Source organism: Muntiacus reevesi, chromosome 6 (genome assembly GCF_963930625.1).
Source record: "Muntiacus reevesi chromosome 6, mMunRee1.1, whole genome shotgun sequence".
NCBI lineage: Eukaryota > Metazoa > Chordata > Mammalia > Artiodactyla > Cervidae > Muntiacus > Muntiacus reevesi.
In genome coordinates this window covers 95,867,623-95,894,711 of record NC_089254.1, presented here as the reverse complement: position 1 = coordinate 95,894,711, position 27,089 = coordinate 95,867,623, and the positions used below count along the sequence as shown (strand labels likewise).

At 38.1% G+C, this 27,089-nt stretch overlaps 1 protein-coding gene across 2 annotated transcripts in view; it reads left to right on the top strand.

Annotated features, from left to right (window-relative positions):
- DGKI (diacylglycerol kinase iota) overlaps positions 1–27,089 on the top strand; it is a 491,181-nt gene that overhangs the window by 299,911 nt on the left and 164,181 nt on the right. Inside the window, exons 20-21 of one of the 2 annotated variants that reach the window (XM_065938787.1) lie at positions 21,413–21,612; positions 25,893–25,955. In XM_065938787.1, coding sequence (XP_065794859.1) covers positions 21,413–21,612; positions 25,893–25,955 — 263 coding nt within the window. The remainder of the gene's footprint in view (positions 1–21,412; positions 21,613–25,892; positions 25,956–27,089) is intronic. The other variant, XM_065938788.1, reaches the window with a different exon arrangement.

Here is a 27,089-nt window from a genome sequence, read left to right as displayed (position 1 = left end):
GATGCAAAGGCAAGGAAGCAATCAGCTGTACCAGGAAAAGAATGACTTAGGAAGGACCACCTGGTAGGAGGTGTTGAAGTGAAAGCAGTCATCCTGTGCCAGCCTGGCAGGGAGAGAGCCGGAGACATCAGTACAGTTCTTGCTCTCCAGCTGTTAAACAGTCTAACTGGGTCAGTTTCACAGGGCAGGGAAGAGGGCAGGGAAGGGGTGGAGCGTCTGTCGGGTGGGAATGGCAGGTGGCTGGTATCCATCAGTCTCCTGTATCACTGATCCACAGCAGAGAACCTGAGACTTGTAATTGGCAATAAGAAATGTGACAGGATGAGTGGATTTTGCCAGGTGAAGAAGAATGGGACTTGGCATTCTTGAAAAAGGGAAAAGTACAGATGCTTGGTAGTCTAGAGATTGCAGGCTTCTGTGCAGACTACAATCAGTTTTATGTAGCTTAAAAAGAGATGAAAAGCGAAAGTGATGCAGATGGTCCTGGAGAGGCAGGCAGGGGTGATATCACGAAGTGCATTAGAGAATTTACCTAGGAGTTGTGACTTTGGGGCATCAGTAAAATGTGTTTTCAAAATAAATATTTGTTATGGGAAATGTTCACTGGAGAAACTGATAGCATATTGAACTCTCATTCCCTATCACCTAGCCTCATGCATGCATGCGTGGAGAGTCGCTTCAGTCGTGTCCTACTCTGCGACCATATGGACTGTAGCCCTCCAGGCTCCTCTGCCCATGGGCTTCTCCAGGCAAGAATACTGGAATGGGTTGCCATGCCCTTCTCCAGGGGCTCTTCCCGACCCAGGAATCGAACCTGTGTCTCTTATGCCTCCTGCATTGGCAGGTGACACTTAACCTATTATCAATTTATGTGCAGTCTTATTTCTGTCTCTAACTATGGTCTCTTCTCTTACATTATTTTGAAGTAAATATAAGACATTATATAATTTTACCTGTAAATATTTCTGAATTTTTAAAAAATAAGACTTCTTTTATGAATATAGTCATGCCATCTCAAAAACAATAGCATCTTAATATCACTAAATATCTACTCAGTGCTCAATTTCTAATTGTCTTGCAGATGTCATTTGTTTTCTCTTGCTCGTTCATTTTCATCAGGATTCAAATAAAATACATTTGTGGTGATTAGTTGTTATGACTCTTAAGTCTTTGTAGCGCACATCTCTCTCTTTTCTTTTTTTCTTCATTTATCTATTAAAGAGACCGGGCTATTTGTCCTGTGAAGTTTCCCTGAGTCTGAACTGTACTGATAATGTCCACAGGGTCTCAATAATGTGCTCTTCTCTTTTACCTGTTTTCGCTAAGTTGATAGTTGGATATAGATTCATCAGACGCATATTTCTCCACATCTCTTTTGTAAGTAATGTTTTATTTTTCCAAAGGAGGGTATGTAATGTCTGGTTCTCTCTCTCTCTCTCGATAATAGTATTTGATGATCAATGTCAGGATCCAGGAATCATTAGGGATTGCACAGCAGTGATATTCTGACTCTTTTCTTCATTTGTTAACTGGGGTGTTTCTATAAGGAGAAGGTTTTCCTACACCTACTGCTTGGTTGGGGGCTTCCCTGGTGGCTCAGTGGTTAAGAATCTGACTGTCAATGCAGGGGATACAGATTTGATCCCTAATCTAGGAAGATCTCACATACCTCAGAGCAGCTAAGCCCATGTGCCACAACTTTCGGGGTTTCCCAGGTGACTGAGTGGTAAAGAATCCTCCTGCTAATAAAGGAGACACAAGAAATGTGAGTTCGCTCCTTGGGTCGGGAAGACCTCCTAGAGCAGGAAGTGGCAACCTGCTCCAGTATTCTTGCCTGAAAAATTCCATGGACAGAAGAGTCTAGCAGTCTCCAGTTCATGGGGTCGCAAGAGTTGGAGATGATTGAGCACACTCTTTGATTACCCAGCTATACAGTTTGTTTCAGAGAAGGAGGACAAGTAAGTCTTTTATTTATATATTTTCAAAGTAATTTAGTTCATTTGTGTCCTTTGGTGACTGTGGGTTTAAAGTGGCATCAGATTTTGGGGATTTCTCCCATGGAGGGTTTAAGTCTGTATAACCTCCCCTTGACTCTATGTGGGCTTACAAATACTTGGCGAATAGAGTACGGTGGAATTGATGCTATGTAACTTCTGAGGTTGGGTCATTAAAGGCCAGGCAGCATTTGGGAAATATGGGCAATATGGATTGGTCTCTAATTAACAGGGATTTTGTAAATGCAAGGCAATACTTATTTAAAATATCTCACTGCTTTCATTCATTTAGTGTCACTCATAAATGTTTATTGAATAGCTGTTGAAACCACAAATAATTATTGAATCCATAAGTGACACTTGCTGGATAAAACAGGTACAAAATGAAGCAACAGAAAAACAGTGTCCTCAGGGTGCCCAGAGTCCAGTGTTGGGAGGGAGGTGAGGAAGGAAACGAGCAATCACAGACTGAGGTGATAAATTCTGGGGGAAAGGGATGTGGAATGAGGATAGAAATGAGAACCATGTATACAGATTGGAGTCTTTATGGGTGAGATTGTCAAGGGGCCACTCCCATAGAGGCATCAGCTTAAGAGAACATGGAAACCAGGAGAAGGACCAGTGGTGACTCAGAGTGGTGATGTAGATGGTGAATGAAGGGCAGAAAGAGTTATATATATATTTTAATTTGTTGTTTTAACTGTTATGGGGAGTTTGCAACTGATGGCATGAGACAGGATTGGATTAGTTGCTCAGAAAAGTTATCTGGATGTCAGTGTGAAAGTGACAAGAATCTCCACTTCTGGGGACAGATGGACAAATCAGGATGTTGGTAACAAAGTCCAGGTAAAGAGATGAGAATATCTGAAAGCCTGAATAAAGAAAGTGATGATGAAGGCAGAAGGGGTTGATGAATGGATAGGGACTTATCTTGAGGATGAGAAAGGGGTGGGTGGCCAGTGTAGGCCATTGAGTAAAGGTGACAATATTATATGAGAGAGAAAATATAAAAGAAGGATAAAAGTGTCAAAAATGAACTCTGTTTCATGTAAGTTAAAATTGAAATCCCTGTGAGACCTCTAAGAAGATATACAAATGTGCAGTTTGAAATGTATGCTTGGAACTCCGGAAAACTCACTAGGTTGGGAGCGAGTGTTTTATATTCTATCTCTATCTTTATTTATCTTTCTATCTATCTCTCCCATCCTGTCATGAGTAGGTAAAAGATAAAAGTAATAGATAGGAGTTGGTGTAGAGAACATGAAATTGTAAAGTTATTAAATGTAGATTAAGCTGCACAGTTTTGAACATCCCATGTAATTTAAATAATGTTACTTGAGCTCCAATACTTTGGCCACCTGATGTGAAGAGTCTGCTCATTGGAAAAGACCCTGATGCTGAGAAATACTGAGAGTAGGAGGAGAAGTGGGTAGCAGAAGATGAGATGGTTAGGTGGCATCACCGACTCAAAAACACGAGTTTGAGCAAACTCCAGGAGATGGTGAAGGACAGGGAAGCCTGGCGTGCAGTAGTCCACAGGGTCGCAAAAGTCAGATACAACTTAGCAACTGAGCAACAAAAACAACAACTCAGCACTCATGTACATCTTACTATTGACATATATGAGTATCAAATTGTTGTTGTTGTTGTTACTATCCATATAACATGGGCTTCCCTGGTGGCTCAGATGGTAAAGAATCTGACTGCAATGCAGGAGACTTGGGTTCGATCACTGGGTTGGGAAGATCCGTTGAGGAAGGGACTGGCACTCCAGTGTTCTTGCCCAGAGAACCTCATGGACAGAGAGGCCTGGAGGGCTACAGTCCATGGGATCACAGAGTCGGACACAACTGAGCGACTAACACTTACTTACTTATCCATAGGGCAGACACCGTGTATTTTTTTCACTCAATAATGAAAGTGCTTTATTTTCAGTCCTTAAATTTCACATACCTTGAAACTATTATATTGATTACATTTCTGAAAAGGTAGATTATTTGAAAACACACATCTGTGTAAGATGATTATATAAAGAGAACAGTGTAATTATTTGGGTAAAAATGTATCTATTTTTGTATATATAAAATATTCAGAGTGATACTTTAACAGAGATTTGAAATAGAATTACTAGAATGGGAGAAAAGATTTTTTTTAAACTCTTTATCTTATAATTGAACATTTCAAGACAGAAGTATTCAGTTCATTTTACTGGTTGAATTTCATTCCTATTAATTAAGATGACTCTTCATTGGGTGCTTGGTAACCCAATTGCCTTTTTGGATTTCATTCAAACCATAATCAGACATTGTAAGATGTATTTATTTCTAGATGGAGAAGCTCTATACAATCAGCAAAAACAAGACTGGAAACTGACTGTGGCTCAGATCATGAATTGCTTATTGCCAAATTCAGACTTAAATTGAAGAAAGTAGGGAAAACCACTAGGCCATTCAAGTATGACCTAAATCCAATCCATTACGATTATACAGTAGAAGTGAGAAATAGATTCAAGGAATTAGATCTGATAGACAGAGTGCCTGAAGAATTATGGACAGAGGTTTGTGACATTGTACATGAGGCAGGGATCAAGACCATCCCCAAGAAAAAGAAATGCAAAAAGCAAAGTGGCTGTCTGAAGAGGCCTTACAAATAGCTGTGAAAAGAAGAGAAGCGAAAGGCAAAGGAGAAAAGTAAAGATATTCCCATTTGAATGCAGAGTTCCAAAGAATAGCAAGGATAGTTAAGAAAGCTTTCCTCAGTGATCAATGCAAAGAAATAGAGAAAAACAATAGAATGGGAAGGACTAGAGATCTCTTCAAGAAAATTAAAGATACCAAGGGAACATTTCATGCAAAGATCGGCCCAATAAATGACAGAAATGGTGTGGACCTAACAAAAGCAGAAGATATTAAGAGGTGGCAAGAATACACAGAGGAACTCTACAAAAAGATATTCATGACCCAGATAATCATGATGGTGTGATCACTCACCTGGAGCCAGACATCCTGGAATGTGAAGTCAAGTGGGCCTTAGGAAGCATCATTAGAAACAAAGCTAGTGGAGGTGATCGAATTCCAGTTGAGCTATTTCAAATCATAAAAGATGATGCTGTGAAAGTGCTGCACTCAATATGCCAGCAAATTAGAAAAAACTCAGCAGTGGCCACAGAACTGGAAAAAGTCAGTTTTCATTCCAATCCCAAAGAAAGGCAATGCCAAAGAATGCTCAGACTACCACACATTGCACTCATCTCACATGCTAGTAAAGCAATGCTCAAAATTCTCCAAGCCAGGCTTCAGCAATACGTGAACTGTGAACTTCCAGATGTTCAAGCTGGATTTAGAGAAGGCAGAGGAACCAGAGATCAAATTGCCAATATCCGCTGGATCATTGAAAAACCAAGAGAGTTCCAGAAAAACATCTACTTCTGCTTTATTGACTATCCCAAAAAGGCTTTGACTGTGTGGATCGCAACAAGCTGTGGAAAATTCTTCAACAGATGGGAATGCCAGACCACCTGACCTGCCTCCTGAGAAATCTGTATGCAGGTCAAGAAGCAACAGTTAGAAATGGACATGGAACAACAGATTGGTTACAAATCAGGAAAGGAGTATGTCAAGGCTGTATGTTGTCACCCTGCTTATTTAACTTATATGCAGAGTACATCATGCGAAATGCTGGGGTGAATGAAGCTCAAGCTGGAATCAAGATTGCCAGGAGAAATATCAATAACCTAAGATATGCAGATGACACTACCCTTATGGCAGAAGTTGAAGAAGAACTAAAGAGCCTCTTGATGAAAGTGAAAGAGGAGAGTGAAAAAGTTGACTTAAAGCTCAACATTCAGAAAATTAAGATCATGGCATCCTGTCCCAAATCTTCATGGCAAATAGATGGGGAAACAATGGAAACAGTGACAGACTTTATTTTGGGGGGCTCCAAAATCACTGCAGATGGTGACAGCAGCCATGAAATTAAAAGATGCTTGCTCCGTGGAAGAAAAGCTATGACCAACCTAGACAGCATATTAAAAAGCAGAGACATTACTTTGCCAACAAAGGTCCGTCTAGTCAAAGCTATGGTTCTTCCAGTAGTCATGTATGGATGTGAGAGTTGGGCTATAAAGAAAGATGAACGCCGAAGAATTGATGCTTTTGAACTGTGGTGTTGGAGAAGACTCTTGAGAGTCCCTTGGACAGCAAGGAGATTCAACCAGTCCATCCTAAAGGAGATCAGTCCTGGGTGTTCATTGGAAGGACTGATGCTGAAGCTGAAACTCCAATACTTTGGCCACCTGATGCAAAGAACTAACTCATTTAAAAAGACCCTGATGCTGGGAAAGATTAAAGGTGAGAGGAAAAGGGGACGACAGAGGATGAGATGGTTGGATGGCATCACCAACTCAATGGACATGAGTTTGAGTAATCTCTGGGAATTTGTGATGGATGGGGAAGCCTGGTGTGCTGCAGTCCATGGGGTCACAAAGAGTTGGACACAACTGAGCAATTGAACTGAACTGAACAGACCGTAATCAGACATTGTAAGATGTATTTATTTCTGTCACAATTTTCTGCCATTATAGCTGTGAAGTTATTTTCATGTTGAGCCTATTTCTAAGTAATCTAAAACTTTTCAGGATAGTTCCAAGCATTATTCAGATTGAGGTATTGGGAGCCTAATTTGCTACATGGTATGCAATCCAAAGATTTCAGTCTCCTAAACGTTAAAGAAAGCATAGATAGCTTTCTTTTTGTTAATCAAAATTAAAATATGTAGGCTCTTTTGTATTTATGAGTTAGAAAGGCAAAAGGTTATTCAGTAAGAAAGGTTCCAAAGAGAAATTCCTAAGGTTGAAGTTATACACATACCAGATTTTTTTTTAAAGAAAAAAAGGTAATATTAACATTTATTTTGGTAACACTTGTAACTATAAGAATTAAAAGTAAAAATATTTGTCATAATTACATTATCCATGATTAACTGTACTTATATTTTGAAGTACTTCCTTTCAATTTCTTTATTTCCGTGTTTTTAAATATATGGGGAATCAGAAGTAAAACCCTACTCTTTCATTCTGTAAATATTTCTCAATTTATGTAATAATTATTTCATCATGAAAAGTTTCCTTTATGGAACTTTTAGGTTTCTGGATGTTTGGTGGTTTTAAAAACTCCTATAGTTAACATGATGTTCATAAATCTCATTTTACATTTTAAATTATTTTCCTATGCCATATTCCCAGGAGAGAAATTACTGATCCAATGGAATAAACATTTAAAGCCTCTTAATACAAATTATATTTACTGCTTTCTAGAAATTTTGTACTGTTTACTTGCCTAACAGCAATGTATAAGAATACCTGATGAGAAGTGATAGGAATTTAATACCCAACAGGTGCTGAAATGTGTTCATGGATAGAGACAAAAAGCTATTATAATATTACACTTGATGAAGCAGAATGAGAGGATAAAATTACATCCCAGAAAGAAAGAAATTGTGTATCTTTTATATAGTCAATTATGTCCAACAAAAAATGAGAGTAAAACAAGTTATCTTTATTGTTACCTGTTATATCTTTTTGATATAGTCTTTTGAAAAAGTCTGTTTTTTGCATGTTTTCATGGGCATGTTTATCTTTTATTATTGAATTACAGGTACTATTTTTTTAATTTATTTTTTATTGAATGATAATTGCCTTACAGGATTTTGCTGTTTTCTGTCAAACCTCAACATGAATCAGCCATAGGTATACATTTATCCCCTCCCTTTTGAACCTTCCTCCCATCTCCCTCCCCATCGCGCCCCTCTAGGTTGATACAGAGCCCCTGTTTGAGTTTCCTGAGCCATACAGCAAATTCCTGTTAGCTATCTATTTTACATATGGTAATATAAGTTTCTATGTTACTCTTCCCATTTATCTCACCCTCTCCACCCCTCTCCACATGTCCATAAGTCTATTCTCTATGTATGTTTCTCCACTGCCACCCTGTAAGTAAATTCTTCAGTACCATTTTTCTAGATTCCATGTGTGTGTGTTAGAGTATGATATTTATCTTTCTCTTTCTGACTTACTTCACTCTGTATAATAGGTTCTAGGTTCATCCACCCCATTAGAACTGACTCAAAGGTGTTCTTTTTTATGGCTGAGTAATATTCCGTTGTGTATGTGTACCACAACTTTTTTATCCATTCATCTGTCAATGGACATCTAGGTTGCTTCCACATTCTAACTGTTGTAAATAGTGCTGCACTGTAAATAGTGAACAATAGGATACGTGTGTCTTTTTCAATTTTGGTTTCTTCAGGGTGTATGCCTAGGAGTGAGATTGCTGGGTCATGTGGTAGTTTTGTTCTTAGTTTTTTAAGGAATCTCCATAGTGGCTGTATCAATTTGCATTCCTACCAACAGTGCAAGAGCCTTCCCCTTTCTCCACACACTCGCCAGCATTTATTGTTTGTAGTCTTTTTGATGATGGCCATTCTGACCAGTGTGAGGTGATATCTCATTGTAGTTTTGATTTGCATTTCTCTATAATGAGCAATGTTGAGCATCTCTTCATGTATTTGTTAGCCATCTGTATGTCTTCTTTGGAGAAATGTCTGTTTAGGTCTTTTTCCCATTTGTTGATTGAGTTGTTTGCTTTTCTGGTATTGAGTTGTATGAGCTGCTTATGTATTTTGGAAATTAATCCTTTGTCTGTTGTTTCATTTGCTCTTACTGTCTCCCATTCTGTGTTTTGTCTTTCCACCTTGCTTATAGTTTTCTTTGCTGTGCAAAAGCTTTTAAGTTTAATCAGGTCCCACCTGTTTACTTTTGTTTTTATTTCCATTACTCTAGGAGGTGGGTCATAGAGGATCTTGCTTTGATTTATGTCATCAAGTGTTCTGCCTATGTTTTCCTCTAAGAAGTTTTGAGGAAAATTTTGCATTTATTTTTGAGTTTATCTTTGTGTATGGTGTTATGAAGTGTCCTAATATCATTCTTTTACATGTACCTGTCCAGTTTTCCCAGCACCATTTATTGAAGAGGCTGTCTTTGCCCCATTTTATATTCTTGCCTCCTTTGTCAAATATAAGGTACCCATAGGTACATGGGTTTATTTCTGGGCTTTCTATCTTGTTCCATTGGTCTATATTTCTGTTTTTGTGCCAGTACCATACTGTCTTGATGACCGTCACTCTGTAGTATAATCTGAAATCAGGAAGGTTGATTCCTCCAGCTCCATTGTTCTTTCTCAAGACTGCTTTGGCTATTCAGAGTCTTTTGTGTTTCCATATGAATTGTGAAATTTTTTGTTCTAGTTCTGTAAAAAATATCATTGGTAATTTGATAGGGATTGCATTGAATCTGTGAATTACAGGTACTATTTATATACAAGTCTTTTGGCATATGTTTAGTGCAAATATATTCTGTTTTTTTAAAAATATTTTTTAATGTTTCTTTTGATGGGAAGAAGTTTAAACATTCTTACAAATTTCAGGTTTATGAGGTAGGCATATTTCATGTTAGAGCTTTTTGTGTACTTAAGAAATCTTTTGCCTATTCCAGGTACGGTTGGGAAAATATTCTCCTTTGTTTTCTTCTTGAATATTTACAGTTTTAGCTTTTATGTATAAGTATGTGATTCAGCTCAAATTCTTGTATGTTCTGTAAAGTAGCTCCAAGATTCATTTTTAAAAACACAATTATCCAAAACTTTGCAAGTTTCTTAATAACATGAGAGATGAAATAAAAAAACTTATTCCTGTCTTTTTTTTTTTTCATTTATTTTCATTAGTTGGAGGCTAATTGCTTTACAATATTGTAATGGTTTTTGTCATACTTTGACATGAATCAGCCATGGATTTACATATATTCCCCATCCCGATCCCCCCTCCCACCTCCCTCTCCACCCGATTCCCCTGGGTCTTCCCAGTGCACCAGGCCCGAGCACTTGTCTCATGCATCCAGCCTGGGCTGGTGATCTGTTTCACCCTAGATAATATACATGTTTCGATGCTGTTCCCTTGAAGCATCCCACCCTCGCCTTCTCCCACCCACGGATTCCAAAATTCTGTCTTTAAAATATATACTTGTCCAGTTTTTTTTCCAGCACTATTTGTGAAATAGACTTTCCTTTTCTATAGAATTGCCTTGCAGCCTTTGGCTCTTGATTGTATGTGGGTGTTTTTCTAAAATCTATTTTGTTTCATTGATTTGTTGATCCTATGCCACTTCCATACTGTTTTGATTGCTATAGATTTCTTTTTAAGTCTTCAACCTGGTAATATGAATCTTTTCACTCTTTTTCTAAGAGTGTTTTGGTGATTATACATCTTTTGATTGTATACAGATTTTAGAATCAGTTACTATCTACAAAAAAAAAAGTTTTGATTTTAATTGGGATTGCTTTGAGTCTATAGATAAATTTAGGAAGAATTGGCATATTAACTTTATTGAGTGTTCCAATCTGTAAACATGATATATTTCTCCATTTATTTAGGTGTTCTTTAATTTCTCTTAGCAGTCTTTTGTAGTTTCAGTGCAGTTTTCAGGTCTTTGCATACCTTTTGTTAAATTCATTCCCAAGTATTTTATACTATTTAAGTAGTATTGTTTTAAATTTCACATGTAATTATTATTGCTAATGCATAGAAATAACTGATATGTATGTGTACATATGTGTAGATATTTGTCTTGCAACTTTGCTAAATTCACTCACTAGTTCTAGTAGTTTTTGATATATTTGGGTTTTTCTGTATACCTAATTGAGTGGTTTGTAAATACGGACAAGTTTTATTATTTCCTTGGTGTGTTAGTCACTCAGTCGTGTCTGACTCTTTGCGACACCATGGACAGAGGTCCACCAGGATCCTCAGTTCATGGGATTTTCCAGGCAAGAATACTGGAGTAGGTTACCATTTCCTTCTCCTGGGGATCTTCCTGACTTAGGCATCAAACCCAGGTCTCCCCGACTTGGGCAGATTCTTTACCATCTGAGCCACCAGGGAAGCCCCACACCTTTTCTTTTTCTTGCCTTAGTGAATGAGCTGGCAATATGTTGAGTAACAGTGGTAAAAATGAACATGCTTGCCTTATTCCTGATTGTAGGAGGGAGCATTCAATGTTTCATTAGATATGAAAAGACCTTTATGTAATTAAGAAATTATGATTCTATGAACAGTTTTCTGAGAGTTTTTTTTAAATCACAAATGAGTGATGTATTTTATCAAATGCTCTTTTTTTTTGGTATGTATGGGAGTGACCTAATTTTCTCCTTTGTTTTCTTTATATCACAGATTCCACTGATTTTTTTAAAAGAATTACAAATCATGCATTTTCAAGATAAGCCTCACTTGGTGTATTATCATTTTTTAATATGCTGGATTTAGTTTACTAGTATTTTGTTAAGCATTTTTGTGACTATGTGTGTGAAAGATACTAGTCTATAAATTTATTTTCTTGTAATATCCTTTATGGGTCTTGGTATCAAGGTTATGTTGGCCCCCATAAATTGAGAAAGGAAATGTCTTGAAAGATATGTATAAGATTGGTATTATTTTTTTCCTTAAGCATTTCATAGAATTTAATTCTCAGAGCTTGAGATTTCTCTGAGGCAAGAGTAGATATAGAATTACTCACATTTTCTATTTCTTCTTCAGTCAGTTGAATTTTTCAAGGAATTTGCCCACTCCATAGAAATTAAGTCTGTTGGCATGAAGTTGTTCACAGTGTTCTTTTATTCTTTTATTGTCTGTAAAATCGTCTCCTTTATTCTTGATACAAGTAGTATGTTTCAGACCTTTTTCTCTTATAATTCCATTTTTGTCTCCGTTACTTTGTACTAGTTTTTTTTTATGTACTACCCTTTGACATATATATAAACCCCACATTTCAGTATTAATATTTTTGCTTTTATTATTATTTTGAATACATTTAGAAATGAAAGAACAGTTCATGGTCTGTTATGTGTACCCACATATTCACCATTTCCAGCTTTCGTCACTTCTCTTGATCAAATTTCATCTGGTATCATTCTGCTTGAGTTTGAAAGATTTCCTTTAGCTTTTCTTATAGGACAGTTCTCTTGGCAGTAAGTAATTTCATATTTAATTTTTCTGAAGTGTCTTTATTTTATCCTCATTTATTTGGAAACATATTTTTATGAATATAGAATACTGGATTGACTAGTTTCTTTTCTGGCTTGTTCCAGCACTTGAGTTTTTCTTTTGAATACTTTGCTTATTTTTGGCTATGCTGGGTCTTCACTGCTGTGAGGCCTATCTAGCTGAGCTGTGCAGACTTCTCGTTGCAGCGGCTTCTGCTGTCGTGGAGCACAGGCTCTAGGCACACAGGCTCAGTTGCTCCGCAGCACGTGGGATCTTCCAAGACCAGGGATCGAACCCATGTGCCCTGCATTGACGGTGGATTCCTATCCGCTGTAGCACCAAGGAGGTTGCTTTAGCACTCTCAATATATTGATTCACTTTCTTCTGACCTCCATGTTTTAGGGATGAACAGCCAGTTGCCATCTGTATCACTGTTCTCTTGTGTGTAATGTATCTTTTTTCTCTGATTTTTACATTTTTCTTCTGTTTTTAAGCCTCTCTGTTCGTTTTGCTTTTCTGTCACTGCTGTAAACAAATTACCACAGATAGTGGCTTAAGATCACACATGTTTATTCGTAGAGTTTGGGAGATCAGAAGTCTAGAGTGAGTGGTTGGGCGGTGTTTCTTCCAGAGACTCTGGAAAGGACCCAGTTCCTTGTCTTTTTCCACTTGGTGAGGTGGTCTGAATCCCCTTTCTTATGGTCCTGCCTCACTCTGACCTCTGTCCTCTGACTCTTGTGCCTCCCTCCCTTGCTTGCAAGGACCCTTGTGAAGACACTGGGGGCCCCTCTCTCAGGTAATCCAAAATAATCTCCTATCTCAACATCCTTAGTTTAATCATACCAGAAAGGACCCTTTTGCCTCGTAAGTTTTCATAGTTTCTGGGCATTAGAATGCAGGCATCTTTTTTTTTTTTTTTTGGTGGTGGTGGTGGGCATCATTCTAACTTCCACATGATTTTCTTTGTATTTATCCTGCTTTAGGTTCATTGCTCTTTTTGGAACTGAAGTTTGACTTTTTTTCCAATAGATTTGGAGTATTTTCATCGATGTGTTTTCTGCTCCGTCCTTTTCTGCTCCTCCTGGTATTCAATTATGTGTACTAGATTGCTTGTTGTTGTCTCACAGATCCTGGAAAATAATTTCATCTCTTGTTTTTCAGATTAAATAATTTCTGTTGTTCTGTTTTCATGTTTACAGACCCTTTCTTTTTTACACTGTCCAGTTTGCTCTTAAATCAATTTAGTGGTCATTTCAAAAATGTTTTCTTCATCATGGATCACATTTTCTTGCTTCTTTGTCTAGTATGATTGATTATATGCTGGAGAGATGATGTGTTGTATGGAGTCTGGCTTTTATTTTATTGTGACTTAGCTGATACTGTTTTAGCATCATATTCTACTACATATAATGTAAGGGATGGATGCTACTAGGCTAGTGTTAAAAAGAAAAAATCAATAGGATGTGTTAGTTATACAAATTTGTTTGATCCCAGACTATATTGTTGATTGACTGTACTGTATTCACTCTGTCATAATACCGCAGATTTCAGGGGATTGATATGGAAATAGTTTGAACCCATGGAGGTGATGTTTTTCCAACCTGCACCATTGAATCCCAGGCTAGATCACGTCAGAGAAGCTGAAGAGCCCCCTTTGTGGCTTTTTTGCCTCTCATTTACTGACCTTAATAGTTAATCTACCTCAATTAAACAAAAATAGAGAAAGACCAAAGTATTCGAGGAATCTTCCCTAGTGGCTCAGACAGTAAAGAATCCGCCTGCAATGCAGGAGATTGAGGTTCGATTCCTGAGTTAGGAAGATCCCCGGTCCATGGGGATGCAAAGGGTTGGACATGACTAAGCAACTAAGAATAATGAATAATACAAGTAAACGCCATTGAGAAGGAGTACTTAGGTTTCTACATTATAAGAATCTTACCTGTTTCACAGAAACATTCTTGACCTATCAGTTCAGTTCAGTCATTCAGTTGTATCCGACTCTTTGCAATCCCATGGACTGCAGCATGCCAGGCCTCCCTGTCCCTCACCAACTCCCGGAGTTTACTTATGTCCCATTGAGTCAGTGATGCCATCCAATCATCTCATCTCATCCTCTGTTGTCCCCTTCTCCTCCCGCCTTCAATTTTCCAAGCATCAAGGTCTTTTCAAATGAGTCAGTTCTCTGCATCAAGTGGCCAAAAGATTGGAGTTTCAGCTTCAGCATCAGTCCTTCCAATGAATATTCAGGACTGATTTCCTTTAGGGATCGACTGGTTGGATCTCTTTGTAGTCCAAGGGACTCTCAAGAGTCTTCTCCAACACCACAGTTAGTAAGTATTCAATAAGGCCTAGATTAATTTTAATGAGCAGAAGGCAAGTTTTTCAAATAAAGCCCTTTCCTTTTCACCATCTTCTGCTTCATACTGGCCATGTGTTAGTCCTATGGCTAATACTGTCAAAGTAAGGCAGGGTATGTGGTATGTGGTAGATGGTATGTGGTAGAATTTGGGAACATGAAATTATTTCCTTGCATCATAAAATGCTAGTGTGAAAACAGGCCATAGTAGCCTACCAAAAACTCATAACTTAACATATACAGAAGCTGAATCTATGGAGCTATTTTTGCTGTAAATAGTGACTCATATGGACAATAATGAAGTGAATTGCAATACAATTGCTGATTCTATTAGACCGCTTACAGCATGCATTGAAGTAGGATTTTAAAGCATACCCATATCCTGAAATCTTAATATTTGATAAAATGGAAAACAATAAAACTTAATGGCATTACTTCATGGCAATAAAATAGCATGTAAAAACTTGTATAGATAAATGTAGAGTGGATGATAATGGTGCCACTGCAAATTACTTATAATTTCTCATTTTGGTGACTAAGTTAGTGTGTCAGACAGGGAAAATAACCCATGTTCAGTTGAGGAAATTTAATCCAGGGGGCTAATTATGGGAAATTAGAAGAAGAACTGGAAGGAAGTAACCTGTATGTAGCAATCCATGGATTGGCAACTGCAGACATTCTCTGCAACCTCTAAGGCTGGAGGGATAAAGGGAAGAGACGATATTACCAGCACTCAGGAGCCAGGGCCACTAGACAGGGGTGGAACCCAGGAGAAGTGGCCATTGATGGGTTCTGCAGCAAGGGTCATCAGGCGGGAGCTGGGACTCCAGAGGAAGGATCAGGCCATGAGAGCCGGGGTCACTGCTGTAGTTGGCTGCCTGTGTGGGCTGGACCATAGAGTCAGGGGTGGCCGGGCGAGAGTGCTTGCCCGTGGGAAACGGAAGCACAGAGAAGAATCGGCCACAGCCAGATACTGCTTGAGAAAATGAGAGCTAAGGAGAAAGACTTGCTCTCTCCTGTCTTTCTCCCAGCTAATTTTTTATTTATATTTTTGGTTTTTGTTCCTAGTCCTTTAATACATCTGAGTTGGTAATGTGTATTATGTGAGCTAGAATACTAATTGTTCTCTATTATAGGAAGAAGTATTCCCAGCACTATTTGCTAAATTATCTATCATTTCTCCAGTAATTTATAATCCCATATTCAAATATTCTGCGTCCTCACACATATGGGTTTATTCTGCGCTTTCATTTCCTTTGACCTTTATGTCTTGTCTTATGCAAACACCTCTGTTTGAATTACATCTCAATATTTAATAAGGATCGTCTATTTTTCTTTATGTTTTCAGAAGGTTCTCAGTCATTTGTGGACTTTATTCTTTGAAATTAATTATAGAATTGGTTTGACAAGAATCTTCAAAGTAGTATTTCTCATATTCACTTGGAATTACATTGAATTTATTATTTTGGAGGAAATTAATATTATTAGAGTATTAAATTGCCCCATCCATGAGTATGTCATGACTTTCCATTTCTTTAAGTTTTCCTTTGTGTCTCCAATAGTTTAAAATTTTTCTGCCTAAAAGTCTCATGCGTTGCTTTATTTCTGCTGACATTATATGACATCCTATTTTTTATTTTTTTTTAATGTTTTTTATTATGATTTTGCTTAGCTATGGCAAGAGAAGGAGAACACTATTGGATTTTTTGTTTGATAGCATACCTTTCTTATGAGATTTAATTCTTGGCCTGTGAATTTTCTTGAAATTTCTATGTATGGATGATACCTTTGGGAATATTATCAGGTTTGCTTTTTTTTTTTCTTCCAAACCTTTTTCTTCCAGTTTTATTTTCTTGACTTACTATGTTGTTCAAGAACCTCCACTACTATGCTGAAAACTTCTGTTACTGGTGGAGCATTTTGTCCCTTGAAAGGAATGCTTCTATATTTTCTTCATTCCAAATAATGTTTTCTTTAGGAGTTTTGGTAGATGACTTTTATCAGTTAAATAAGTTATGTCCTATTCCTAGTTTTCTGACAATTGATTCTAAAAGGCACTAACTTTATTTTTTTCTGCATCTTTTGGGATGATAATGTTTTTTCTCACTTATAATGTTTTTTTCTCACTTAAACTGTAATGTGGTGAAATTATATTTCCTTTTTTGCTTTATTTTATTTTTATTAAAGTATAATTAACTTACAATGTGGTATTAATTTCAGGTGTACAGCAAAGTGATTTGGATATATGTGTGTGTATATATATATATTCTTAGATTCTTCTCCATTTTACAAGATAATGAGTAATAGTTCCCTAAAGTCCTCATTGTTTACCTATTTTGTACATAGTAGTGTATGTATGTTAATCTCAGTTTCCTAATTTATCCCCCCCTGCCATCCCCTACATTTTGCTTTCCCCTTTGGTTACCATAAGTTTGGTCTGTATGGCTATGAGTTTGTTTCTGTTTTGTAAATAAGTTCATCTGTATCATTTAAAAAATTTCCACAAATTAGTGCTATCACATGATATTTAAAATTATATTGGTATGTGATACTGGTATAAATTCAGTTAAAATTTTGTTTTCTGTTGCTCCCCTTATCAGGTTTTGTTATCTCAGCCATAGCATCATTTTCTAAAACATGTTTTATTAGACACTCTTTCTTTAAAACTTGAATAAACTTGTAAAACATCTAAGTCCACTTAGCACATTTTGGTGGGGGGTTGGAATGAGAAACGTTTTGGATAACTTTAAAATTTTAAAACCAGTTTAAACTATCCAATTTCTGTATTTAGTATACCAATTTTTGCATTATATTTTCCCATAATTTATCTAGTGTTTCCAGTTTAACATATAGACCTTCATAACATGACTTCTAAACTTAGTTCATGTACACTATGCAGATACGCTTACAGTTTGTAGAACAGTAACTGCACGTTTAATTGATTAAAACTGCAGTGTTCATAACATTCTGAGAGAAGAGTTACAAATTTCCCAATGTAAAATATGTCTTGATTTGAGTAGCTGCCAACAATATTTTTATTTAGAAAGACATTCATGATAGTTATATGTGAGCTTCCATTAAAAATGTGTTTATGTTGCTTTCAAACTATAGAATATTCAGTTGCTCTGTTGATAAAATCTAAAGAGAAAGGAAGATACTTATTTCTGTTTATCATGCACATTAATGTCCCATCTTATTTGGTTAGTATTTGATATGTACAATCACATAATATATTTATCCTCTTTTGTTTTACTTTTTAATAAAACAAATTTCCCCTTTTTTGTTATTTGATATTACAAGATTACTTTGTTCATCTTTTAAAAAAAAACCAGATTTTCGTGTTGTTGATTGTCTCCCGTGTTTCTCATCCACGTCATTGACTGCTGCCTTGGGCATTTTTGTTCAGGGACTGGGTCTGGGAGTCAATGCCGAGCCGCAGTGGAGAGAAGGAAAGGTTGGAGGACTTGCCCTTGTTTCTCTGCTCCTCTCCCAACCCAGAGTTGTCCATCCTGTCATCTGGCAGCAGGTGAATAAGGACTTGAGTAGTAAGAAGGAGAATGAGACTTGAAGAGAGATGAAGAATAGTATTCTGGGGAGGAGCATATTGTGGGAAAACAGAAGATCTCATGCCATACCTGTGGACTTAAAGTTCTTAGTGACTGTAGGACATTAAATAGCTTTGTTTTCCTCCAAATTCATATACTACCAAAAAGGCAATGTTTGACATTTTCACAACAATATAATCCATGTTAGGTTGAACAGACAATTGAATATCTGTCATTAATATACCAGTAGATTTTTTATTGGTGAATTAAAAAATCCTGGACATTATTATGGTTGTTAGAGCCTGTGCCTTAAAGGTTGTGAAAGCCTACACCCATCTGAATGATGAAAAATACCTATTTCTAGTAAGTCTTTTAAAAATCACCTTTAGTCTAGCTTCTTCCAAAAATAAATTACTATGGTTGTGCTAACACTAATAGAGCTGTCTTTATTCTGAGAAGCTAATTACTATAATTCCTCTTGTGCCTGTGCAGCGATCTCGGATTGATTCTGAAATGCCAGTGGAACTACTGCTGACAGCTATTTACCTCTGTTTGTTGCACTTCCTATTGATCTATCATTGAGGTTGAGAATATGGTTTAAACATGCTCTACGGTACTGTGGAAGCCTTCTGATACCAAGGGGTTGGAAAGTATTTAAGTAGTTTCAAGTCCTGTGAAACCCAGAGAATAACTTCTTACTTACTTGGCTGGTTCTGCATTTTTATTTGTTATTGAAAAGTGTAAGTGAAAGTCGCTCAGTTGTGTCCAACTCTGTGACCCCATGGACTGTAGCACTCCAGGCTCCTCTGTCCATAGAATTCTCCAGGCAAGAATACTGGAGTGGGTAGCTGTTCCCTTCCCTAGGGGTTCTGCCCGACCCAGGGATTGAACTGGGGTCTCCTGCATTGCAGGCAGATTCTTTACCAGCTGAGCTACCAGAGAAGCCCTTTATGTGTCATTGCTGCTGCTGCTGCTAAGTCACTTCAGTTGTGTCCAACTCTGTGCGACCCCATAGACGGCAGCCCACCAGGCTCCCCCGTCTCTGGGATTCTCCAGGCAAGAACAATAGAGTGGGTTGCCATTTCCTTCCCCAATGCATGAAAGTGAAAAGTGAAAGTGAAGTCACTCAGTCATGCCTGACTCTTTGTGACCCCATGGACTGCAGCCCACCAGGCTCCTCTGTCCATGGGATTTTCAAGGCAAGAGTACTGGAGTGGGGTGCCATTGCCTTCTCCGTTATTAGGCCTAGTCAAAGACTGAGAAAAAAGAAAGAAACTGGTATTTCTTCCAGTGAATGAAGGGATACAACTTTGTCAGATAAATATTGGATTGAGAATTACTTGAAGGCAAGGGAAATATATTGGGAAAGTCCTGGAGATGCTAATAGTGCATCAGATCCATAGGTTAACTTAAATGAGTAATTTAAGTACAATCAGAGAAACTTTCAGCTGAGTAAAGGATTGGGTAATAGGCTAGAAAGAATTTTAATAAATTCTCACTTTATTCTCTTCTGCCTCCTTGTTCTACTAATTGAATAAAATTATATGTTACAGTTGAATGCTTTTTAACATCAAAGGTGTTCAATAATGATAAGTTCTTTTCAGTTTTTGTCCTATTTTCTTTCCCTCTTTTCTGTTCCTTTTTGTTTCTTTTATCTTTGCATTTATACATAAACAGGTTTGTATTGTTCAGATTAATGTGAGTGCAAAAGTACTTCAAAGCACAAAATAAATACAAATACCTGGGAGCCAAATTAGTACAAGTTGACTTCACAAATCTCAGTTAACAAGTTTTTATTCCTCATTCATAAGATAGAGGTGAGAAGTGTGGAAACAAGCTGATAGTATGTAGATTTTCCTTTTTAAGTGAATCTTTTAGGTTTTGAGCTACAGTTAGTATTAACTCCTTCTAAGATTTGTTTACTTTGTTATAAATTGATACTCAAAATGCCTTATAATAGAACCTTATTGAACTACTGTTAGTATCTACTATAGTTAAATATACATCTAAACTTACAGCATAGCAATTCTACTCATTGTATGTATGTACCCGCCAAGAGATATATACAAGAAACTTTACTTCAATAATAGCCCCAAACTTGAAACAGTCAAATGTTTACCAGCAGAAGAGCAGGTAAATACACTCTTCTATTGCTCAGAAATAATGATAAGCAAAAGATGTCAGACATGAGACTACATATGGTGTGATTTATGTTATATGAACTTCAAGTTCAAACACACTGGATCTATGGTAATAGAAACCAGTTAGTGGGAGGTGAGAGGAGTATAAATAGACTGGAGATTGGACAGAAGCACTTGAAAACCTTCTGGTTTCTGTAAATTGCCTAAAACTTAATCTGGATGGAGATTCACATATGTGTATAAAAGTGTTCATCAAACTGTATAAGACAGTTTGGACACTCTCTATGTATGCTGTAACCAAACATATTATTTGATTTTAGTTCATCCCTGTAAGGGTGAGTGATACTAAAATAATATCTTTTTTTTTTTTTCACTAAGGCAGAGAAGTTATGCTAATTCGTTGCAGAATTTTAATGTTGGATTGACTTTTCATTTTGTGGCTACTGTAGTGAACCAAGCTCTTATTGTGTTTGATTTTGATCCTCAAAGCTGCTTTACTGTTCAGAATGTTTTCAACTGAGGATTATTATTTTGCATTTCATTGATCTTATACAGATTAGAAGTAGTTTGAGGAGGTTTTAGGTAAGAAGGAAAAGCTTGCCTGAAGTTTGAAAATTTTTCTAAGGATGGGTAGCATATTTTAATAAAACACATATTTAATATATAACTATAATAATTAAATATTATAAATATATAAATATATTTATATATTAGCTATAGTATAGAGCTGTCTTAAACTATGTATTTTATCTTTTTTAATATTCTTTCTGTTCTGCACACATTGGTTCTTTAGTGGAAGTAGATAACGAAAAGAGCTTTTGTATTAAACTAACATGATTAAGGCTGAAAATACATAAAAGCAAAAAGTGGCTGTCAGTGAGGATTTGCAATCAAGCTTTCACATTTTAGCTTATTTGTATGCATGATCTACCCAAGGTTTCCCATTTTACTCATGACTAACAGCTTTCACTAAGTATTTTTCAAAGACCTTTTGATTATATATAGTAGACTTGGGGTTTCTGGGTTTTCTGAGTAATAATTCTTTTTTTAAGATTTTTTTAATGTGGATCATATTTAAAGTCTTTATTGAATTTGTTACAATGTAGCTTCTGTTTTATGTTTGGGTGCTTTGACTGCAAGGCATGTGGAATCTTCACTCCCCGATCAGGGATTGAACCCCCACAGCCTACATTGAAAGGCAAAGTCTAAACCACTGGACCACCAGGAGTAACCTAAGAGTTACTCAGGAGCTCAGCTCTTGCTTCCTGTTGTCTCTTGTCTTTACAGGCTGCCCTGCAAGTCGGGGGCCATGGAGAAAGGCTGCACCAGTGTCGGGAAGTCATGCTGCTGACTTACAAATCCATCCCCATGCAAGTGGATGGGGAGCCCTGCAGGTTGGCCCCGGCTATGATTCGGATCTCATTGAGGAATCAGGCCAACATGGTCCAGAAGAGCAAGAGGAGAACATCCATGCCTTTACTCAATGAGTGAGTCTGCCCACCTTTGGGAACACGGAGGCCGTGCAGAGCAGGTCACTGAGCATGTGCATGGTCGGAGGCCTCCCCGTGCTGAGAAAGGAGAAAAGTCCAGGAAACTCAGTTGCCCCTTGGTCTGTCACGCATATTTCTTCTTCATGTTTACTATATGGTGACCACATGCTTCTTTCAGGAGTAACTGTTATATGGTATGTTAGATTGATGATGCTTTTTCACCGACCGCCCACTTAAGTATATATTGACTGGGACCAGCCGAAAATCATTGAGTGATTCAGGGTCATAAAACCTGCCTGGTTAAATGTGTTCTGTTTCATTTTAGGAAGGCCCTGTTGGCCTCCTCTTCTTGACCCTGGTCACCTGGAGAGCGTTGGTTTCTCCAGGGCAGAAGGTTGGCAGAACTGGGTTTTGGCTCACCTCTCTCCTTATTGCATCCCCTTCTGCTTGTTAGCGGACTGTCCCTTTCCCAATGCTCCCAGTTTGGAGTCCTATATTCTCTGATGCTTCAACTCATTTTTTCCGTTGCTGAAGAGCATCCTATTTTCTAATAGATGAGACCTGAGCCATGACTCAGTGCCTAAAGAAAATGTTCCCCTCCTGGACCCTTTCCTTTCTCGGGGGCTTTGATAAACTGATTTGGAAAAGGGGATAATGACTGGCTATTTTGAGTGCACATGCATTTTGTAGAGTCCCTTTATCTAATTTTTTATTGAAAATGTCTCTTTGGGGTTAGAGAAAGGGGTGAAGAAACATGGGGATTTGGGGCATCGTTTTGAGCCTCTTCTATTTACCATGCCCCTATGCCTGACCTGACTTAAGGTAAGGCCATGTCCAGGTTTGAATTTTGGCCATTCTTGTGTCACAGCGAGGTACCCTCGGAGGTGCTCCTCCAATTTGTGGCCTGTGATGCATGGTTATGTATTTGTACTGAACGGCTGGCTTCCTCTAGTGCCTGCGAAGCAAGGGCATGCTTTGCCAAGGTATTTATTGAGTCAATGTGGCAACTATAGAAATGCCTAGAATGAACCCATGACACAGGGGTCATCACTCTCTGCCAAAGCTTCACCCTGTTCTGAAAAGGCAGATGTTGAAGAGTAGCATTCGACAGGCTCATAAAGTGTTTTCCTTTGTAGCCTCTGCTTCTAAGCTTGAGGGATCTTTTCTCCTCTATGCCCTCATATTCGAGAATCACTCTGTACTTGCCCAGCATTTTTCCTAGATCCTTATCCAGAGGGCTGGTGTAGTTGCCTTTTTCATTTTGTTTACATTTTGCAGCTAGAGAAATTCTTGGGTCATTTCGGCTGCTTTTTCTATCCTCCACCTTTCCCTGCTACTAGGTTGGATATACACTTCATGAGTTTCAGGCAAGGTATCAGCAGTAGTATACAGTTGGCCATAATCTCTCTTAAAAATGTTCAGAGTTAAGCTGTGAACTATTGGTTTGAGAGAAAATCTGAACTACAAAGTGAAAAGTCCTCTCTGAGATAGTCCAGGTTGTTTTGGGTCACTTGTAGATCACTTGTTAGCAGGGATAAAAAGTCTTAGTATCTACAGGCCAACAGCTCTTTTTCATGCCTGGTGCTTCTACCGTTAATAGCCTTATCAGACATGTAATTATTTTGGGGTGTTTAGTTTCAAACGATTTTTGCCCTTCAGAAAAAAAATAAGTTTTTGCTCAGAAACTGTAATAAGAATTTATTTGGGATTTCTTCACATATTAAAATCAAATGTAAAGAGTTGGTTTTTTTGGTACGTGTAGTACATATGATGTGACTTCACAGATTTAGCTTCAAGGGTGTTCAAGATGCAATTTCATGTTAAAAAATGCAGTTATTTGCCACCAGGGGGCAGTGGTGCCTCCATCTAAGCGGCCTCAGACTCGAAGATAGACTTATGTGAAATGGCAGTAATAATATTCTGTCCATTTCTTATGTATGTGTGTATATATATATATATATATATCTTAAAGACTAGCAAAGATCTTGATTACTACTTATTATTAAAATTATCCTTCAACACTGTATTTTTAGAAAATCTGGCACCCACTATTCTTATTCACCCTCTGTGATTAGACTGTTTCGTTCTGTTTGGAAATTCAGCTTTTCCACTGAATTTCCAAGTGGCGTTTCCCATGTAAGGGAAGCCTGGCCACTGATACCTTCTTAGGAGTTTTCTTCCACGTTCTGAGTCCTTCGAGCTTTTCGTTCTTTAGGCCACCGTTGTGCAAAGTTCACCTTTGCAGTCAAGACAGAGAGCAGTATGGCTGTCTTGAACATCATCATATTTTTGCTCTCCTGTTGCTCTCCTTGAAGTGTCCCCTTCCTTCCTTTTCATCCGTTAGCTTTTGCTCAAGTTCATCCTCCCATCGACATATCACTTTCCCTGAGAATCCTTTTCCTTCTGCTTCCAGCCATTAAATACACCACTCAGCATTCCTGTAGTGCTCTTATTACTTCTGTCACCCCATTTATCAAAACTAGTGTCATTACTGGTTGACATGTCTCCTCTGCTCTCTGGGGAGGCCCTGGGGTTTTCCTCGCAGGGCCCCCAGTGCCTGCCAGTTTGCTGAGACTTAATGTTACATGTTGAACAAGGGACTCCCGCATGGATCAGATCTATAATGTTCCGACTGTTGCATTTCTCAGAAATTTATTCCAAAATAATGTAAATCTAAAACCTTGTGAGTATAGAAATAATATAGAAAATCTCTTGATCATATTTTATGGTAGTAAGTGGAAGATATATACTTAAGAATTTTAAGATCTGGTACACATGGATGGCTGGAGAAAATCCCATGAGAAACAGCTAAATGGCTTTCATGATGCCCCTAGAGCTTTACTTCTGCAAAAAGAAAAAAAAATTCTAAAAAATATTTCTTGGCTTATGATCCCATTTGCTATTACCATATACAAACTAAAAGACTACCTAGACCCATTAGGTTCACTACCCCCTCCTCTGCCCACCCCATTGATACAGGAGCATATGCCTTTATATGTCATTTATGGCTTATGAATCTATTTCAGATATGACTCTAATAAATATCATCCACCCCAAAGTAATTGAGCAGGTTTGTGTAGGTTCATATTTATGTATTAGTAACATGATAGCCAGATAAGTCTGATCATGCTATTTGAAAGGCAATATTGAAGGGGATCAGAAATTCTACATTAACTCAGGTGCTTAGGAAGACCTTAGCCTGAGTTCTCTAGCAATTAAGACAGCATTGTGAAGGGTGACTGTATCCTCCAAGGAAAAGGTTTTCAGCTGGCAGACTCTGAATTGGGCAACTGGGTTCCACCATCCTGGGCTGCTGAGAAGTATTATTGGTGATAACTGATAGCCCTTTGAGAATAATAAGGAGTTAATTCATGGGAGGCTTCATGTGAGAATTTACATACCCAGCAGAAATAAGGGAGTAGGGTTATAGGGAAAAGATGGATTGGGGAAAAGTGTTATAGTGAAACCATTCAACTAGTCTGAGAGAGTAAGAGTTGTTACTAATAGCATAAAAGTGGCAGGAAGTGTGGGGTTTCATTTCTTCAGTTCCACATTTTATCTTTTGTGGTAGCCATGGAAGACCCTTTCTTTTATTTTATTTTTAAAGGCGGGGTAGAGAACAGAGAGAAGTCTATGGCTTCACTCTACTGCCAAGAGTATCAGTGGAATTACAGCATCATTGTGATGAAATTAGGCTTTCTTGGTATGACCTTTAAGTTTCTGTTGGGTGGCTCTTCTCAAGATAGTTTTTCTTCTGACACGAACATTTCTGCAAAGCCCTGGAATCATGAGGACTGTGTTAAACGATTCAGCTTACCTTGATTCTGCTCAAAGATGAGTTGACTGGGCCAGCCTACCACTCGTGTGTGTGTGTGTGTGTGTGTGTGTGTGCGCGCGCATGTGTGTGTGCGTGCGTGTGTGTGTGTCTGTGCACACGCACAGATGGATGCCCTCTGAGACCTAGAGCCCAAGAGGACCATGGTACCCCATCCACGCTCCTGCAGCAGCGGCAGGCGCCCCGCCTCACGCCCCAGTCTGCGGCTTGCCTGAGAACCGGCCCTGCCGTGTGTTGTGTTGGCTTCGTCGCTATCACTGGCTTTTTGGATCTTTCTGTGGCTGGCTTGGTTTTCCTTTTCTTTTCATTCACTGTTTGGTGACGCGCTCATTTAAGTTCTGTTTAAATTTTGTGTGTCTCTCTTTCTCTCTCCCGGCTTGTTCCCTGTCTGTCCACGCTGTTTTGCTGACTGTCTTCGCTGCTCATTCCCTGCTGCCTCTAGTATCCATCAGGTGCAAGCTGCGGACCTGCGGAGAGTGTCTGCCCCCCCAGGCTCCTTCACCATGTGAGTACAAAGCCGTTCTGTTTTTACGTTGTGTCTCAGCCTCATCTCCTCCTCAGGGCCAGAGGACCTGCCTCCTCGTCCTTCACAGGTCTGCTTCTCAGACAAAGAACCACCTCGCCATGATTGTCCATTTTAGCCCTTCTTTGATTTGAGATGCAGCTGTGAAGTTCTCTGTGTTCTACTCATCTCAGTCTTCTATGAGTTCACAGTTTAAGTTTTTTGATTAGATACTTCAGGGTCCAGAGTTGCACGGGGTTGTATGAAATTCCATACCAAGCTTTGGTTTCTATGGAAAGTAAACCCATTAGACCATTCCATCGTCTATGGCTCTGACCTTGAAGCAGCACCCACTACTCTTGATTCTGTGGATGGACCCCTGAAATTATTGATATGTGTGGAGCTTTGAGTGTACGTACGTGCATCTGTGCATTTTTCCAGGTTGAGCATCCGTAGTGGTAATAAATGATCAATGACCCAAAGTTGTTAATGAGTTGGCAAAATGCATTTTATACATAGTAGTTTGTACTTAGCACACTTTGTGCTTTTTTTTTTTTTTTTCTTCTGGTGAAGAACAGAAAGAAATTACTTTTTTAGCACTTCAGGACTTTTTTATGCTGTTGCCTCTGTCTTGCCCTTGCTTCTTTTCTCCATCTTACATATACTTGTATTATGTTTCAGGTGCTATTAAAGGTGCTTTACATACATCAATTAACTTACTCCCCAAAACCCCTATGCTATAAGTTATAATTACCTCCATGTTATATATGAGGGATCTGATGAACAGAGAAGTTAAGTAACTTCAGGAAGGTCACACAGCTAATAAGTGGCAGACTAGGATTCATACTTCTGCAGCCTGGTTTCTCTTAACAATTTATAATGCTCTTAACAATTTATAATCTGCCATTTTTCATCTATCAGTATCCTTGTATTTCTCAGGGCTCAGCTGAATAACTGCCTTTGCTAAGAACTATACCTTGATAATTGCTGGTAGAACTAGTTATGTCCTCATTGGAATTCACTATTATAATGTACTTATAGTTCTCAAGGTATAATTGATTGGTACTAATTATATTAGCTCTATATCTGTGTATATCCCACACTACACTTAGGCTATATATGTAAATTAAATTATTT